General features: G+C 51.2%; 1 protein-coding gene across 2 annotated transcripts in view; it reads right to left on the reverse strand.

Moving 5' to 3' along the window:
* Positions 1-18,912, reverse strand: part of LOC139563621 (tau-tubulin kinase 2-like) — a 56,646-nt gene that overhangs the window by 11,452 nt on the left and 26,282 nt on the right. For both annotated transcript variants that reach the window (XM_071382458.1, XM_071382457.1), the window contains exons 4-11: positions 9,842-9,915; positions 9,582-9,722; positions 8,485-8,589; positions 5,753-5,911; positions 3,453-3,578; positions 2,993-3,150; positions 2,128-2,332; positions 60-286 (exon numbers count right to left, since the gene is read on the reverse strand). In XM_071382458.1, the coding sequence (XP_071238559.1) occupies positions 60-286; positions 2,128-2,332; positions 2,993-3,150; positions 3,453-3,578; positions 5,753-5,911; positions 8,485-8,589; positions 9,582-9,722; positions 9,842-9,915 (1,195 nt within the window). The remainder of the gene's footprint in view (positions 1-59; positions 287-2,127; positions 2,333-2,992; positions 3,151-3,452; positions 3,579-5,752; positions 5,912-8,484; positions 8,590-9,581; positions 9,723-9,841; positions 9,916-18,912) is intronic.

Below are 18,912 nucleotides of genomic sequence, written 5' to 3' on the forward strand. Positions count from 1 at the left end.
GTTATGATAGTGTAGCATGGAAGGAATAGAAGGACAGGGGGTTAAGTAGGGGTACTGACCACGCCTCCATGAACCGTTCAGGACTGGGCTTGGTCTCCAGGGTCAGCCTCCTGTCCAGCTCAAAGCTGTGGATGTTACGGAGCTTCCTGAGGAGAGGACTACCACCATCCTGTCCTGACACCCCCACCATCTCAGAGTGTACCCGGACAGGGGAGCCCAGGCTGAGGTTGGCATACGGGCTCTGGAGACCCCCCTGGTTGTTGCTGTGCTCCTCCTCTGTTGCTGCCTAGAGGGGAGAGAAACGAGGGATAGAGTGATATATGGTTGAACTCAGTCATCATGGTGTGTGTGTTTCAGGGTTTCCGTTAGGAAAATATGGCACCGGACGTTTGACCGGCAGCATTTTAATTTACTGGACATTTGAGAAATGTACCGGACCCATACGCATTGGATGCAATGGGATGCGTCCTTCTTACTGAATTCCAATGCGCAGTTTGGAGATGTTAGAATGACTGTCCACATGTACTTTTCTTCAGCCAACGTACAGCAAAATCCCCAGCCTTTGTCAATCTACTATCTCCCATAGTAGAAAAGTTGACCTATTCTATTGGTCAGCTTGACGTTCTGTGCGAGAAAGAAACAGCCTATTCCAAACAGACTCTGGGACACTTATGTGATGATAGATCCCAAGTTCATACAACCAGTAGTCCTAGGCTACATAAAATGACTTTAGAAAAGCAACGAGGCTGATGGAACAGATCAGAATGCTTACAATGTTGATAAACTATTATTTCTTCACATTATAAACGCAGCAATGTGCACAAGGCAGTAGGCTACACAAGGCAGTAGGCTACACAAGGCAGTAGGCTTCACAAGGCAGTAGGCTACACAAGGCAGTAGGCTACACAAGGCAGTAGGCTGCACAAGGCAGTAGGCTACACAAGGCAGTAGGCTACACAAGGCAGTTGGCTACACAAGGCAGTTGGTTACACGAAGGCAGTAGGCTACACAAGGCAGTAGGCTACACAAGGCAGTAGGCTACACACGGCAGTAGCTACACAAGGCAGTAGCTACACAAGGCAGTAGCTACACAAGGCAGTAGGCTACACAAGGCAGTAGGCTACACAAGGCAGTAGGCTACACACGGCAGTAGCTACACAAGGCAGTAGCTACACAAGGCAGTTGGTTACACAAGGCAGTAGGCTATGTGCAAATGTTCGTTCCGTAATGCAGTTAGCGGGAAAACACCATTGCCAAAAGCACATGTGACAGAGATGAAAATATCTGTTAGAAATGTAGAAAGGGGGGAGATCTAAAGATGCAACAACTATCATGGGCTGCTGATATAACTATGACTGTGCCTTTGGCTACCGGACAATGAAAGAAAGTTGAAAACCAAAAGAACGAGAGAAATAGGCTACATGGTTTCAATGGTATATGGAAGTATTTAGAAAATAATTTTGGCTAGGCTACTTTGAAGCAAGTAAAACTTTAAAGTTTCAAACAATGAAGTACATGTTTTCAAAATGCCTCCAGCTCATTGCAAAGTGGTGTGTGACACGCTGAAGCCTGCCGCTGCCTATGCACTTGAATGGTGATTAGGAAGCACGTTTCAATTACCAGTTGAGAAATTAAAATATTAGCTATTTTTAATCATGGCCATCAAAACTGTTCTTAACATGTGATTGCATTTAGATTTGTTGCGCAATTATTGGTCTTATAAAAGTCCGTTTCACTCCAGCAGCAACGAACGAGCTGTTTGAGAAGCTGTAGCAGCAGCTCTCGCGCTGTCTGACAGATATTCCACTCAAATGTAGGCTCTGTATCTGTATGCTGTGCAGGTGTGATAAATAAGATAGGCTACATAGCGACAAACGGAAATACACAATTGCCCATTTAATTCCACTAAATTATGCAAATGTTCCTTTAGACCAATAAGCATGACCGGTCAAATGTATTTCCATCGACCAGTATTTCCATCAATGAATAGGCTAAAATGCAATGGGATTTTAGCCGGGGGCAATTAGCCGGCGTAAATTGTATTTATTGGGTTTTGGGGGAGGGGTGTACAAAAGCCTATTACCGGCTAACGGAAACCCTGGTGTGTGTGTATGTTCTCCTCTCTACCTTCCACACAGCGGTCCTGATGCGGTTACGGTCCAGCTCCTCCCAGACGTCAGCTTCCTGGTTGGCCCGGGGCATGCTGGGGGATCCGGGGCGGCGGTCTGGAGGAGGGTTGTTCTCCCCGTTGTCACTAAGCTGCTCGTCCTGCAGAACATCGTCTGTGTTCTCCCTCGCCAGGTCCCCAGGGATCAGGGATGCATTGGCCATGCTGAAATTATAGAGTGAATGTTACTCTGATGTCACTAAGTAATTTAATTAATCAATTCATTCATTCATTCATTCATTCAACAGGTAGATTCATCCATCCATTCATTCATTCATTCATTCATTCAACAGGTAGATTCATCCATCCATTCATTCATTCATTCAACAGGTAGATTCATCCATCCATTCATTCATTCATTCAACAGATAGATTCATCCATCCATTCATTCATTCAACAGGTAGATTCATCCATCCATTCATTCATTCAACAGGTAGATTCATCCATCCATTCATTCATTCATTCAACAGGTAGATTCATCCATCCATTCATTCATTCATTCATTCATTCAACAGGTAGATTCATTCATTCATTCGGTAAACAAGTTAAAAGTGTGTGATAGTGAAATAGACAAGAAGCCCCTGAACTGTCAGTGGACCTTCAAACAGTTCATCCAAGATTCCCAGTCTCTCTCTCTGTGTGTGTGTGTGTGTGTGTGTGTGTGTGTGTGTGTGTGTGTGTGTGTGTGTGTGTGTGTGTGTGTGTGTGTGTGTGTGTGTGTGTGTGTGTGTGTGTGTGTGTGTGTGTGTGTGTGTGTGTGTGTGTGTGTGTGTGTGTGTGTGTGTGTGTGTGTGTGTTTGTGTGTGTGTGTTCCCAGTCTCTTACCCCATGTGTGCTGGGGTGAGTCGTGTGTGGTGCTGTGGTGTGGTGGCTGTGGCGTTGATGGTCAGAGTACCATCAGACCCAGTCCTCTCCCAGTCATACGGGTCATTCTCCACCACGTTGTAGGTCTTCATACTGTTGTCAAACACTGACAACAGCAGCTACAACACAACAGAAAGTCACATGATGTCATATCCTGAGATACCGAACAGCTTGCACAACATCACTGACTGACTGGCTGATACTTAGTACTCCAGAAAGAGGGCTCAGACATTCAGACAATCCCAAGATAATGCAGACAATCAGTCGTTCTGAAAACATACACTACATACACACATGTCCTGGGACTTACTGTATATTGACACAGGGAACTGTAACAAAATTTATAGTTCTAACTGTTAAAACACAGAGATACTGTATACACACATAGAGTAGGTAAAGGGAAAGAGATCTGCCATGCTACCTGATAGTCTGGTTTGGTGAAGTAGTCCAGGTTAGAGATGTGATCCAGGAAGACAGTGAACTCAGCTGGCAAGTGTTTCAGCATGAGCCTGTGGTCATAGCTGTCCTTCAGCTTCCCTACATGCTCCTGGGGAGGGAGCAATAGAGAGAGAGATAGAGAGATGGAGGGAGAGATAGAGAGAGAGAGGTGTTTCATCATGAGCCTGTGGTCATAGGTGTTCTTCAGCTTCCCTACATGCACCTGGGGAGGGAGGGAGAAATAGAGAGATAGAGAGAAAGAGAGAGAGAGAGACAGAGACAGAGAGAGAGAGTGAGAGCGAGAGGGAGAAATAGAGAGAGAGAGAGAGAGAGAGAGAGAGAGAGAGAGAGAGAGAGAGAGAGAGAGAGAGAGAGAGAGAGAGAGAGAGAGAGAGAGGTGTTTCAGCATGAGCCTGTGGTCATGGCTGTCCTTCAGCTTCCCTACATGCTCCTGGGGAGGGAGGGAGAAATAGAGAGAGAGAGAAATAGAGAGAGAGAGAGATAGAGAGAGAGAGAGAGAGAGAGAGAGAGAGAGAGAGAGAGAGAGAGAGAGAGAGAGAGAGAGAGAGAGAGAGAGAGAGAGAGAGAGGTGTTTCAGCATGAGCCTGTGATCATAGCTGGGGTCCACACATGTGGATCAGTTGGTAGAGCATGGCGCTTGTAATGGCAGGATTGTGGGTTTGATGGCCTCCTTTACATAAAATGTATGCACGCGTGACTTTAAGTCGCTTTGGATAAAAGCATCTGCTAAAAGGCATATCCACTTAGCGTACAAAACATTATGAAGTTTACTTGCTCTTTCCATGACATAGACTGACCAGGTGAAATCTATGATCCCTTATTATTGTAACTTATTAAATTCACTTCAATCAGTGTAGATGAAGGGGAGGAGGCAGGTTAAAGAATGATTTTTAAGCCTTGATACAATTGAGATTTAAGTAACAAAAGATTGAAGTGCCTTTGAACAGGGTATGGTAGTAGGTGCCAGGCGCAACGGTTTGTGTGAAGAACTGCAACGTTGCTGGGTTTTTCCATGTCTGTATCAAGAATGGTCCAGCACCCAAAAGACATCCAGCCAACTTGACACAACTGTGGAAAGCATTGGAGTCAACATGGGCCAGCATCCCTGTGGAGTCAACATGGGCCAGCATCCCTGTGGAATGCTTTCAACACCTTGTAGAGTCCATCCCCTTGACAAATGGAGGCTGTTCTGAGGGCACCTCAATATTAGGAAGGCGTTCCTAATGTCTGGTATACTCAGTGTACATTATAACTATTTTTTTATGTAGTCTCGTGCATGAGTACATTCATATGCAGCGACGTCAGAGCTGTGACATGTTATTGAGTTAGTCTGTCAGTCTCTAGTCAAGTCAAGTTAGCCAAAGATAACGTTACCATTACGAGTCATGTACCTAACTAACGTTACCATTACGAGTCATGTACCTAGCTAACGTTACAATTTAGAGTCATGTACCTAGCTAACGTTACCATTACGAGTCACGTACCTAGCTAACGTTACCATTACGAGTCATGTACCTAACTAACGTTACCATTACGAGTCATGTACCTAGCTAACGTTACAATTTAGAGTCATGTACCTAGCTAACATTACCATTACGAGTCACGTACCTAACTAACGTTACCATTATGAGTCATGTACCTAGCTAACGTTACCATTACGAGTCATGTACCTAACGTTACCATTACGAGTCACATACCTAACGTTACCATTACGAGTCACATACCTAACGTTACCATTACGAGTCATGTACCTAGCTAACGTTACCATTACGAGTCATGTACCTAGCTAACGTTACCATTACGAGTCATGTACCTAACTAATGTTACCATTACGAGTCACGTACCTAGCTAACGTTACCATTACGAGTCGTGTACCTAGCTAATGTTACCATTACGAGTCATGCACCTAGCTAACGTTACCATTACGAGTCATGTACCTAGCTAACGTTACCATTACGAGTCATGTACCTAGCTAACGTTACCATTTAGAGTCATGTACCTAGCTAACGTTACCATTACGAGTCATGTACCTAGCTAACGTTACCATTACGAGTCATGTACCTAGCTAACGTTACCATTTAGAGTCATGTACCTAGCTAACGTTACCATTACGAGTCATGTACCTAGCTAACGTTACCATTACGAGTCATGTACCTAGCTAACGTTACCATTACGAGTCATGCACCTTTGAATCCTGACTAGTTTGGCTGAGACTGCTGATTGGTTGGTGTACAGGAAGGAATGTTCAGACTAGATTCTTACCTTGTCTTTGATCTTTCTCCATGGCAACTGTCCAACCATGAACTCCACCAGCATGTAGAAGAGGGACCACAGGTCGTCATGCCGACCCATCTCCTTGTTCTTGTGTGCGTTGACGGACGCATAGCGGACTGTGCCTCTGAACCCTGCTACTGGGCGAGGCTGGGGGAGAGAGAGAGACTTCACATCATGTTGCTGTACGACTAACATGGTAGAACGCTGCTACTGGGCGAGGCTGGGGGAAAGAGAGAGACTTCACATCATGTTGCTGTACGACTAACATGGTAGAACGCTGCTACTGGGAGAGGCTGGGGGAGAGAGAGAGACTTCACATCATGTTGCTGTACGACTAACATGGTAGAACGCTGCTACTGGGCGAGGCTGGGGGAGAGAGAGAGACTTCACATCATGTTGCTGTACGACTAACATGGTAGAACGCTGATACTGGGAGAGGCTGGGGGAGAGAGAGAGACTTCACATCATGTTGCTGTACGACTAACATGGTAGAACGCTGCTACTGGGAGAGGCTGGGGGAGAGAGAGAGACTTCACATCATGTTGCTGTACGACTAACATGGTAGAACGCTGCTACTGGGAGAGGCTGGGGGAGAGAGAGAGACTTCACATCATGTTGCTGTACGACTAACATGGTAGAACGCTGCTACTGGGAGAGGCTGGGGGAGAGAGAGAGACTTCACATCATGTTGCTGTACGACTAACATGGTAGAACGCTGCTACTGGGCGAGGCTGGGGGAGAGAGAGAGACTTCACATCATGTTGCTGTACGACTAACATGGTAGAACGCTGCTACTGGGAGAGGCTGGGGGAGAGAGAGAGACTTCACATCATGTTGCTGTACGACTAACATGGTAGAACGCTGCTACTGGGCGAGGCTGGGGGAGAGAGAGAGACTTCACATCATGTTGCTGTACGACTAACATGGTAGAACGCTGCTACTGGGCGAGGCTGGGGGAGAGAGAGAGACTTCACATCATGTTGCTGTACGACTAACATGGTAGAACGCTGCTACTGGGAGAGGCTGGGGGAGAGAGAGAGACTTCACATCATGTTGCTGTATGACTAACATGGTAGAACGCTGCTACTCGGAGAGGCTGGGGGAGAGAGAGAGACTTCACATCATGTTGCTGTACGACTAACATGGTAGAACGCTGCTACTGGGCGAGGCTGGGGGAGAGAGAGAGACTTCACATCATGTTGCTGTACGACTAACATGGTAGAACGCTGCTACTGGGCGAGGCTGGGGGAGAGAGAGAGACTTCACATCATGTTGCTGTACGACTAACATGGTAGAACGCTGCTACTGGGCGAGGCTGGGGGAGAGAGAGAGACTTCACATCATGTTGCTGTACGACTAACATGGTAGAACGCTGCTACTGGCCGAGGCTGGGGGAGAGAGAGAGACTTCACATCATGTTGCTGTACGACTAACATGGTAGAACGCTGCTACTGGGAGAGGCTGGGGGAGAGAGAGAGACTTCACATCATGTTGCTGTACGACTAACATGGTAGAACGCTGCTACTGGGCGAGGCTGGGGGAGAGAGAGAGACTTCACATCATGTTGCTGTACGACTAACATGGTAGAACGCTGCTACTGGGAGAGGCTGGGGGAGAGAGAGAGACTTCACATCATGCTGCTGTACGACTAACATGGTAGAACGCTGCTACTGGCCGAGGCTGGGGGAGAGAGAGAGACTTCACATCATGTTGCTGTACGACTAACATGGTAGAACGCTGCTACTGGCCGAGGCTGGGGGAGAGAGAGAGACTTCACATCATGTTGCTGTACGACTAACATGGTAGAACGCTGCTACTGGGAGAGGCTGGGGGAGAGAGAGAGACTTCACATCATGTTGCTGTACGACTAACATGGTAGAACGCTGCTACTGGGCGAGGCTGGGGGAGAGAGAGAGACTTCACATCATGTTGCTGTACGACTAACATGGTAGAACGCTGCTACTGGCCGAGGCTGAGGGAGAGAGAGAGACTTCACATCATGTTGCTGTATGACTAACATGGTAGAACGCTGCTACTGGGCGAGGCTGGGGGAGAGAGAGAGACTTCACATCATGTTGCTGTACGACTAACATGGTAGAACGCTGCTACTGGCCGAGGCTGGGGGAGAGAGAGAGACTTCACATCATGCTGCTGTACGACTAACATGGTAGAACGCTGCTACTGGCCGAGGCTGGGGGAGAGAGAGAGACTTCACATCATGTTGCTGTACGACTAACATGGTAGAACGCTGCTACTGGGCGAGGCTGGGGGAGAGAGAGAGACTTCACATCATGCTGCTGTACGACTAACATGGTAGAACGCTGCTACTGGGAGAGGCTGGGGGAGAGAGAGAGACTTCACATCATGCTGCTGTACGACTAACATGGTAGAACGCTGCTACTGGGAGAGGCTGGGGGAGAGAGAGAGACTTCACATCATGCTGCTGTACGACTAACATGGTAGAACGCTGCTACTGGGCGAGGCTGGGGGAGAGAGAGAGACTTCACATCATGCTGCTGTACGACTAACATGGTAGAACCTTACACGACAATAGCACACAAACAGACATGACCAGTCTGTTTGAAGCCTATTCCCAGACTAAAAAAGCTATTTCAATTTAGATTCACCATTAAGCAAGCTTTTTAGTCTAGTACTAAGCTTAATATGTGTCCGGGAAACCGGAACACAGTGTCTAACCACACATGTGGACAGACACTTACCGGTCGGACCTCTTGGCAGGAGTTAGTGAACTGGCGTGCAAGGCCAAAGTCCAGCATGTAGCAGGTCCTACAGGTACTGGGGAACCGACCCATGGCAAAGTTGGACTAGGAGAGAGAGAAGGTGAAGAAGAAGAGAGATAGAGATAAAGAAAAAGAGAGGAAGGATTTTAATAGCAACTATCATAGTCTGATTCTTGTCACTTTCACAGAAAGAAAATGTCAAATTACTGATGATGATCTCCTCATTCAAAAAGGATAGTCCCTAAGCATACACACACACACACACTCTCCACCCTCACACACACACACACACTCCACCCTCACACACACACACACTCCACCCTCACACACACACACACACACACACACACACACACACACACACACTCCACCCTCACACACACACACACACACACACACACACACACACACACACACTCCACCCTCACACACACACACACACACACACACACACACACACACACACACACACACACACATATCACACACACACACACACACACACACACACACACACACACACACACACACACACACACACACACACACACACACACACACACACACACACGCTCCACCCTCACACACACTCCACCCTCACACACACACACACACACACACATACTCCACCCTCACACACACACACACACTCTCCACCCTCACACACACACTCTCCACCCTCACACACACACACACTCCACCCTCACACACACACACTCCACCCTCACACACACACTCCCCCCTCACACACACACTCCCCCCTCACACACACTCCACCCTCACACACACACACTCCACCCTCACACACACACACACTCCACCCTCACACACACACTCCACCCTCACACACACACTCCACCCTCACACACACACACTCCACCCTCACACACACACTCCCCCCTCACACACACACTCCCCCCTCACACACACTCCACCCTCACACACACACACACACTCCACCCTCACACACACACACACTTCACCCTCACACACACACACACTCCACCCTCACACACACACACTCCACCCTCACACACACACTCCACCCTCACACACACACTCCCTGCCTGTCTCACCGGTTTGATGTCTCTGTGCAGGAAGCCAACAGAGTGGATGCTCTCTATAGCTTCTAGTGTCTGTCGTCCCAGTCTCAGGGTAGTGCTGACTGTAAACGTGCCCCGCGTCATACTGCGCCTCAGCTCTGCCAGGTTACGCCCCTGAAAAACACACCACCCACGTAGCCTACAGAATCACTCCACACACTTCACACTTAGTCACATCAGCTCACTGACATCGCTATAGAGAATTAGAGACGTTTAAACAGGCCCATCCTTACCTGAAGCTCCATCACCACATAGTTGAAGCGGTCATTGCGGCCGCATCCAACAAAGCGACACACGTGTTCTTTACCTGGACGATACAATAGAACATAGCATCCTTTATGACATAGTATAATCACATTCCACTGTGCTCCAGTGTCCTCCCCCATCCAGGCCAGCCAAGCCTGCCTCTGGTCCTACTGCTTTATGGTCTGTGAGTGTGGTCGTGTGTGAGAGTGTGTGTGCATGTCTCAGGGAACCCTGCTTCAGAGCCAGACTCCAGCCAGCAGCCACACCCCAGAGCCCTTCTACACACACAGCAGCACAGACCAGGGAGCTACCCCACTTTACTCTCCCATACACTCATTCTCTCACTCCATTTTCAACCTCATCTTCACTCTTTCTCGTCCCCTTCCCAGCATCATCATAATTGACGGCATGCAAATGCTTGAAAAGCGTGAGTGGGGCTAGGCCTACCATACATGTTTTTTTCACCCCTAAGAAAAGCTTATCTTAAAGGTCCAATGCAGCCGTTTTTATCTCAAAATCAAATAATTTCTGGGTAACAATTAATTACTTTACTGTGAATGTTTTCAATTAAAATGGCCAAAAATAAACTAAAATAGCTTCTTAGCAAAGATAAATTTCTCAAGCAAGAATTTTGAAAGGACTGTTTAGAAGTGGTCTCAGTGGAAGGGAAAAACTGAAAACTATCTGTTATTGGCAGAGGAACTCGGAACTCTTTCATATTGGTCTATTAATTAACTGAGGTCACCAGTCAGTCCAAAACTCCATCCCACCAAAAAAGGCTGAAATTACAGGCAGTCTTTTCAAACAGCTCTTATACCAAAAGAGCATTATCATCATTTTCACAATATTTTCTCCAACCTCATCGTGTGGAAATATATATAAAACACAGGAATTGTGTTTTTGACTGCACTGGGCCTTTAAGCCGTTTGATGAGAAAAATAGAGTAGAGGAGACATGTTGGGGGATTAGGAGGAGACATGTTGGGGGATGGGAGGAGACATGTTGGGGGATGGGAGGAGACATGTTGGGGGATGGGAGGAGACATGTTGGGGGATGGGAGGAGACATATTGGGGGAAGGGAAGAGACATGTTGGGGGATTAGGAGGAGACATGTTGGGGGAGGGGAGGAGACATGTTGGGGGATGGGAGGAGACATGTTGGGGGATGGGAGGAGACATGTTGGGGGATGGGAGGAGACATGTTGGGGGATGGGAGGAGACATATTGGGGGATGGCAGGATACATATTGGGGGATGGGAGGAGACATATTGGGGGATGGGAGGAGACATGTTGGGGGATGGGAGGAGACATGTTGGGGGATGGGAGGAGACATGTTGGGGGATGGGAGGAGACATGTTGGGGGATGGGAGGAGACATGTTGGGGGATGGGAGGAGACATGTTGGGGGATGGGAGGAGACATGTTGGGGGATGGGAGGAGACATGTTGGGGGATGGGAGGAGACATATTGGGGGATGGGAGGAGACATATTGGGGGATGGGAGGAGACATGTTGGGGGATGGGAGGAGACATGTTGGGGGATGGGAGAAGACATGTTGGGGGATTAGGAGGAGACATGTTGGGGGATGGGAGGAGACATGTTGGGGGATGGGAGGAGACATGTTGGGGGATGGGAGGAGACATGTTGGGGGATGGGAGGAGACATATTGGGGGATGGCAGGAGACATGTTGGGGGATGGGAGGAGACATATTGGGGGATGGGAGGAGACATGTTGGGGGATGGGAGGAGACATGTTGGGGGATGGGAGGAGACATGTTGGGGGATGGGAGGAGACATGTTGGGGGATGGGAGGAGACATGTTGGGGGATGGGAGGAGACATGTTGGGGGATGGGAGGAGACATATTGGGGGATGGGAGGAGACATATTGGGGGATGGGAGGAGACATGTTGGGGGATGGGAGGAGACATGTTGGGGGATGGGAGGAGACATATTGGGGGATGGGAGGAGACATGTTGGGGGATGGGAGGAGACATATTGGGGGAGACATGTTGGGGGATGGGAGGAGACATGTTGGGGGATGGGAGGATGGGAAGAGACATTTTGGGGGATGGGAGGATACATGTTGAGGGATGGGAGGATGGGAAGAGACATTTTAGGGGATGGGAGGATGGGAGGAGACATGTTGGGGGACAGGAGACATGTTGGGGGATGGAAGGAGACATGTTGGGGGATTAGGAGGATACATGTTGGGGGATGGGAGGAGACATGTTGGGGAAGTTGGGGGATGGGAGGAGACATTTTGGGGGATGGGAGGAGACATTTTGGGGGACGGGAGGAGGTATTGCAGGTATTGCAGGTATCAAAGTCAAAACTTTTATTTCCGCCTAACAACCTAGTAATTACGCCTCTGCCCTATATCCAGACATAGTCCCACTCTGCTCTCTACCCCGACATAGTCCCACTCTGCTCTCTACCCCGACATAGTCCCACTCGGCCCTCTACCCAGACATAGCCCCACTCTGCCCTCTACCCAGACATAGTCCCACTCTGCTCTCTACCCCCACTATGCCCTCTACCCAGACATAGCCCCACTCTGCTCTCTACCCCGACATAGTCCCACTCTGCTCTCTACCCAGACATAGTCCCACTCTGCTCTCTACCCAGACATAGTCCCACTCTGCTCTCTACCCAGACATAGTCCCACTCTGCTCTCTACCCAGACATAGTCCCACTCTGCTCTCTACCCAGACATAGTCCCACTCTGCTCTCTACCCAGACATAGTCCCACTCTGCTCTCTACCCCGACATAGCCCCACTCTGCTCTCTACCCAGACATAGTCCCACTCTGCTCTCTACCCAGACATAGCCCCACTCTGCTCTCTACCCCGACATAGTCCCACTCTGCTCTCTACCCAGACATAGCCCCACTCTGCTCTCTACCCCGACATAGCCCCACTCTGCTCTCTACCCCGACATAGCCCCACTCTGCTCTCTACCCCGACATAGCCCCACTCTGCTCTCTACCCCGACATAGTCCCACTCTGCTCTCTACCCCGACATAGTCCCACTCTGCTCTCTACCCAGACATAGCCCCACTCTGCTCTCTACCCCGACATAGTCCCACTCTGCTCTCTACCCCGACATAGTCCCACTCTACCCTCTACCCAGACATAGTCCCACTCTACCCTCTACCCCAACATAGCCCCACTCTGCCCTCTACCCCGACATAGCCCCACTCTGCCCTCTACCCCCACTCTGCTCTCTACCCCGACATAGTCCCACTCTGCTCTCTACCCCGACATAGTCCCACTCTACCCTCTACCCAGACATAGTCCCACTCAACCCTCTACCCCAACATAGCCCCACTCTGCTCTCTACCCCCACTCTGCCCTCTACCCCGACATAGTCCCACTCTGCTCTCTACCCCGACATAGTCCCACTCTGCTCTCTACCCCCACTCTGCCCTCTACCCCGACATAGTCCCACTCTGCTCTCTACCCCGACATAGTCCCACTCTGCCCTCTACCCCCACTCTGCTCTCTACCCCGACATAGTCCCACTCTGCTCTCTACCCTGACATAGTCCCACTCTGCTCTCTACCCCGACATAGCCCCACTCTGACCTCTACCCCGACATAGTCCCACTCTGCTCTCTACCCCGACATAGTCCCACTCTGCTCTCTACCCCGACATAGTCCCACTCTGCCCTCTACCCCGACATAGTCCCACTCTGCCCTCTACCCCGACATAGTCCCACTCTGCCCTCTACCCAGACATAGTCCCACTCTGCCCTCTACCCCGACATAGTCCCACTCTGTTCTCTACCCAGACATAGTCCCACTCTGCCCTCTACCCCGACATAGTCCCACTCTACCCTCTACCCCCACTCTGCTCTCTACCCAGACATAGTCCCACTCTGCTCTCTACCCAGACATAGTCCCACTCTACCCTCTACCCAGACATAGTCCCACTCTGTTCTCTACCCAGACATAGTCCCACTCTGCCCTCTACCCAGACATAGTCCCACTCTGCCCTCTACCCCCACTCTGCTCTCTACCCAGACATAGTCCCACTCTGCTCTCTACCCAGACATAGTCCCACTCTACCCTCTACCCCGACATAGTCCCACTCTACCCTCTACCCTGACATAGTCCCACTCTGCCCTCTACCCCGACATAGTCCCACTCTACCCTCTACCCCGACATAGTCCCACTCTGCTCTCTACCCAGACATAGTCCCACTCTACCCTCTACCCCGACATAGTCCCACTCTACCCTCTACCCCGACATAGTCCCACTCTGCTCTCTACCCAGACATAGTCCCACTCTGCTCTCTACCCAGACATAGTCCCACTCTACCCTCTACCCCGACATAGTCCCACTCTGCCCTCTACCCCGACATAGTCCCACTCTGCCCTCTACCCCGACATAGCCCCACTCTGCTCTCTACCCCGACATAGTCCCACTCTGCCCTCTACCCCGACATAGTCCCACTCTGCCCTCTACCCTGACATCGTCCCACTCTGCCCTCTACCCCGACATAGTCCCACTCTGCTCTCTACCCCGACATAGTCCCACTCTGCCCTCTACCCTGACATAGTCCCACTCTGCCCTCTACCCCGACATAGTCCCACTCTGCCCTCTACCCCGACATAGTCCCACTCTGCCCTCTACCCCGACATAGTCCCACTCTGCCCTCTACCCCCACTCTGCTCTCTACCCCGACATAGTCCCACTCTGCTCTCTACCCCGACATAGTCCCACTCTGCCCTCTACCCGACATAGTCCCACTCTGCCCTCTACCCCGACATAGTCCCACTCTGCTCTCTACCCCGACATAGTCCCACTCTGCCCTCTACCCCGACATAGTCCCACTCTGCCCTCTACCCCAACATAGCCCCACTCTGCCCTCTACCCCGACATAGTCCCACTCTGCCCTCTACCCCGACATAGCCCCACTCTGCCCTCTACCCCGACATAGTCCCACTCTGCTCTCTACCCTGACATAGCCCCACTCTGCCCTCTACCCCGACATAGTCCCACTCTGCTCTCTACCCCGACATAGTCCCACTCTGCCCTCTACCCCGACATAGCCCCACTCTGCCCTCTACCCCGACATAGTCCCACTCTGCTCTCTACCCCGACATAGTCCCACTCTGCCCTCTACCCCGACATAGTCCCACTCTGCCCTCTACCCCGACATAGTCCCACTCTGCTCTCTACCCCGACATAGTCCCACTCTGCCCTCTACCCCGACATAGCCTCACTCTGCCCTCTACCCCGACATAGTCCCACTCTGCCCTCTACCCCGACATAGTCCCACTCTGCCCTCTACCCCGACATAGTCCCACTCTGCTCTCTACCCCGACATAGTCCCACTCTGCTCTCTACCCTGACATAGCCCCACTCTGCCCTCTACCCCGACATAGCCCCACTCTGCCCTCTACCCCGACATAGTCCCACTCTGCCCTCTACCCCGACATAGTCCCACTCTGCCCTCTACCCCGACATAGTCCCACTCTGCCCTCTACCCCTACATAGCCCCACTCTGCCCTCTACCCCGACATAGCCCCACTCTGCTCTCTACCCCGACATAGCCCCACTCTGCTCTCTACCCCGACATAGTCCCACTCTGCCCTCTACCCCGACATAGCCCCACTCTGCTCTCTACCTCGACATAGCCCCACTCTGCCCTCTACCCCGACATAGTCCCACTCTGCTCTCTACCCCTACATAGCCCCACTCTGCCCTCTACCCCGACATAGTCCCACTCTGCTCTCTACCCCGACATAGTCCCACTCTGCCCTCTACCCCGACATAGTCCCACTCTGCCCTCTACCCCGACATAGTCCCACTCTGCTCTCTACCCGACATAGTCCCACTCTGCCCTCTACCCCGACATAGTCCCACTCTGCTCTCTACCCCGACATAGCCCCACTCTGCCCTCTACCCCGACATAGTCCCACTCTGCCCTCTACCCCGACATAGTCCCACTCTGCTCTCTACCCCGACATAGCCCCACTCTGCCCTCTACCCCGACATAGTCCCACTCTGCTCTCTACCCCGACATAGCCCCACTCTGCCCTCTACCCCGACATAGTCCCACTCTGCTCTCTACCCCGACATAGTCCCACTCTGCCCTCTACCCCGACATAGTCCCACTCTGCTCTCTACCCCGACATAGCCCCACTCTGCCCTCTACCCCGACATAGCCCCACTCTGCCCTCTACCCCTACATAGTCCCACTCTGCTCTCTACCCCGACATAGCCCCACTCTGCCCTCTACCCCGACATAGTCCCACTCTGCTCTCTACCCCGACATAGCCCCACTCTGCCCTCTACCCCGACATAGTCCCACTCTGCTCTCTACCCCGACATAGCCCCACTCTGCTCTCTACCCCGACATAGTCCCACTCTGCTCTCTACCCCGACATAGTCCCACTCTGCCCTCTACCCCGACATAGCCCCACTCTGCTCTCTACCCCGACATAGCCCCACTCTGCCCTCTACCCCGACATAGTCCCACTCTGCTCTCTACCCCGACATAGTCCCACTCTGCTCTCTACCCCGACATAGTCCCACTCTGCCCTCTACCCCGACATAGTCCCACTCTGCCCTCTACCCCGACATAGTCCCACTCTGCCCTCTACCCCGACATAGTCCCACTCTGCCCTCTACCCCGACATAGCCCCACTCTGCTCTCTACCCCGACATAGTCCCACTCTGCTCTCTACCCCGACATAGTCCCACTCTGCTCTCTACCCCGACATAGTCCCACTCTGCCCTCTACCCCGACATAGCCCCACTCTGCTCTCTACCCCGACATAGCCCCACTCTGCCCTCTACCCCGACATAGTCCCACTCTGCTCTCTACCCCGACATAGTCCCACTCTGCTCTCTACCCCGACATAGTCCCACTCTGCCCTCTACCCCGACATAGTCCCACTCTGCCCTCTACCCCGACATAGCCCCACTCTGCCCTCTACCCCGACATAGCCCCACTCTGCTCTCTACCCCGACATAGCCCCACTCTGCTCTCTACCCCGACATAGTCCCACTCTGCTCTCTACCCCGACATAGTCCCACTCTGCTCTCTACCCCGACATAGCCCCACTCTGCTCTCTACCCCGACATAGCCCCACTCTGCTCTCTACCCCGACATAGTCCCACTCTGCTCTCTACCCCGACATAGTCCCACTCTGCTCTCTACCCCGACATAGTCCCACTCTGCTCTCTACCCCGACATAGTCCCACTCTGCCCTCTACCCCGACATAGTCCCACTCTGCCCTCTATCCCTACATAGCCCCACTCTGCTCTCTACCCCGACATAGTCCCACTCTGCCCTCTATCCCTACATAGCCCCACCCAAAACGTCCTTGATTTCTTTCTCTACATTACCCTTCAGAGTCAGCATATCCCTTTGCCTTATCGAGTAGTAGACCGTCAACCTTTAAGAAAATATACAACAATATAAATTCCATCTCTTGAGATTAAATTACGTTGAATGTGTACTTTGAAATGACTACTGGTCAGTTTAGGGCAGGGTGTTGGTTGAGTTTAGGGCAGGGGGTTGTGGTTGAGTTTAGGGCAGGGGGTTGTGGTTTAGTTTAGGGCAGGGGGTTGTGGTTTAGGGTAGGGCAGGGGGTTGTGGTTTAGGGTAGGGGGTTGTGGTTTAGTTTAGGGCAGGGCAGGGGGTTGGTTGAGTTTAGGGCAGGGGGTTGTGGTTTAGTTTAGGGCAGGGCAGGGGGTTGGTTGAGTTTAGGGCAGGGGGTTGTGGTTGAGTTTAGGGCAGGGGGTTGGTTGAGTTTAGGGTAGGGGGTTGTGGTTTAGTTTAGGGCAGGGGGTTGTGGTTTAGTTTAGGGTGGATGGGTTGTGGTTGAGTTTAGGGTAGGAGGGTTGTGGTTGAGTTTAGGGTAGGAGGGTTGTGGTTGAGTTTAGGGCAGGGGGTTGTGGTTGAGTTTAGGGTAGATGGGTTGTGGTTGAGTTTAGGGTAGGAGGGTTGTGGTTTGGTTTATGGTAGGAAGGTTGTGGTTTAGTTTAGGGTAGGAGGGTTGTGGTTTGGTTTAGGGCAGGAGGGTTGTGGTTTGGTTTATGGTAGGAGGGTTGTGGTTGAGTTTAGGGCAGGGGGTTGTGGTTTAGTTTAGGGTAGGAGGGTTGTGGTTTGGTTTATGGTAGGAGGGTTGTGGTTGAGTTTAGGGCAGGGGGTTGTGGTTGAGTTTAGGGTAGGAGGGTTGTGGTTGAGTTTAGGCCAGATGGTTGAGTTTAGGGCAGGTGATTGAGTTTAGGGCAGATGGTTGATGGTTGAGTTTAGAGGAGGCTTGTGGTTGAGTTCAGGGCAGGTGGTTGATGGTTGAGTTTAGGGCAGGTGATTGAGTGGTTGATGGTTGAGTTTAGGGCAGGTGGTTGATGGTTGAGTTTAGGGCAGATGGTTGAGTTTAGGGCAGGTGATTGAGTGGTTGATGGTTGCGATTAGGGCAGGTGGTTGGTTGAGTTTAAGGTAGGGGGTTGTGGTTGAGTTTAGGGCAGGGGGTTGTGGTTTAGTTTAGGGCAGGGGGTTGTGGTTTAGGGTAGGGCAGGGGGTTGTGGTTTAGGGTAGGGGGTTGTGGTTTAGTTTAGGACAGGGCAGGGGGTTGGTTGAGTTTAGGGCAGGGGGTTGTGGTTTAGTTTAGGGCAGGGCAGGGGGTTGGTTGAGTTTAGGGCAGGGGGTTGTGGTTTAGTTTAGGGCAGGGGGTTGGTTGAGTTTAGGGTAGGGGGTTGTGGTTTAGTTTAGGGCAGGGGGTTGTGGTTTAGTTTAGGGTGGATGGGTTGTGGTTGAGTTTAGGGTAGATGGGTTGTGGTTGAGTTTAGGAGGGTTGTGGTTTAGTTTAGGGCAGGAGGGTTGTGGTTTGGTTTAGGGCAGGAGGGTTGTGGTTTGGTTTATGGTAGGAGGGTTGTGGTTGAGTTTAGGGCAGGGGGTTGTGGTTTAGTTTAGGGTAGGAGGGTAGTGGTTTGGTTTATGGTAGGAGGGTTGTGGTTGAGTTTAGGGCAGGGGGTTGTGGTTTAGTTTAGGGTAGGAGGGTTGTGGTTGAGTTTAGGCCAGATGGTTGAGTTTAGGGCAGG

This window comes from Salvelinus alpinus, chromosome 34 (genome assembly GCF_045679555.1).
Source record: "Salvelinus alpinus chromosome 34, SLU_Salpinus.1, whole genome shotgun sequence".
NCBI classification, from domain to species: domain Eukaryota; kingdom Metazoa; phylum Chordata; class Actinopteri; order Salmoniformes; family Salmonidae; genus Salvelinus; species Salvelinus alpinus.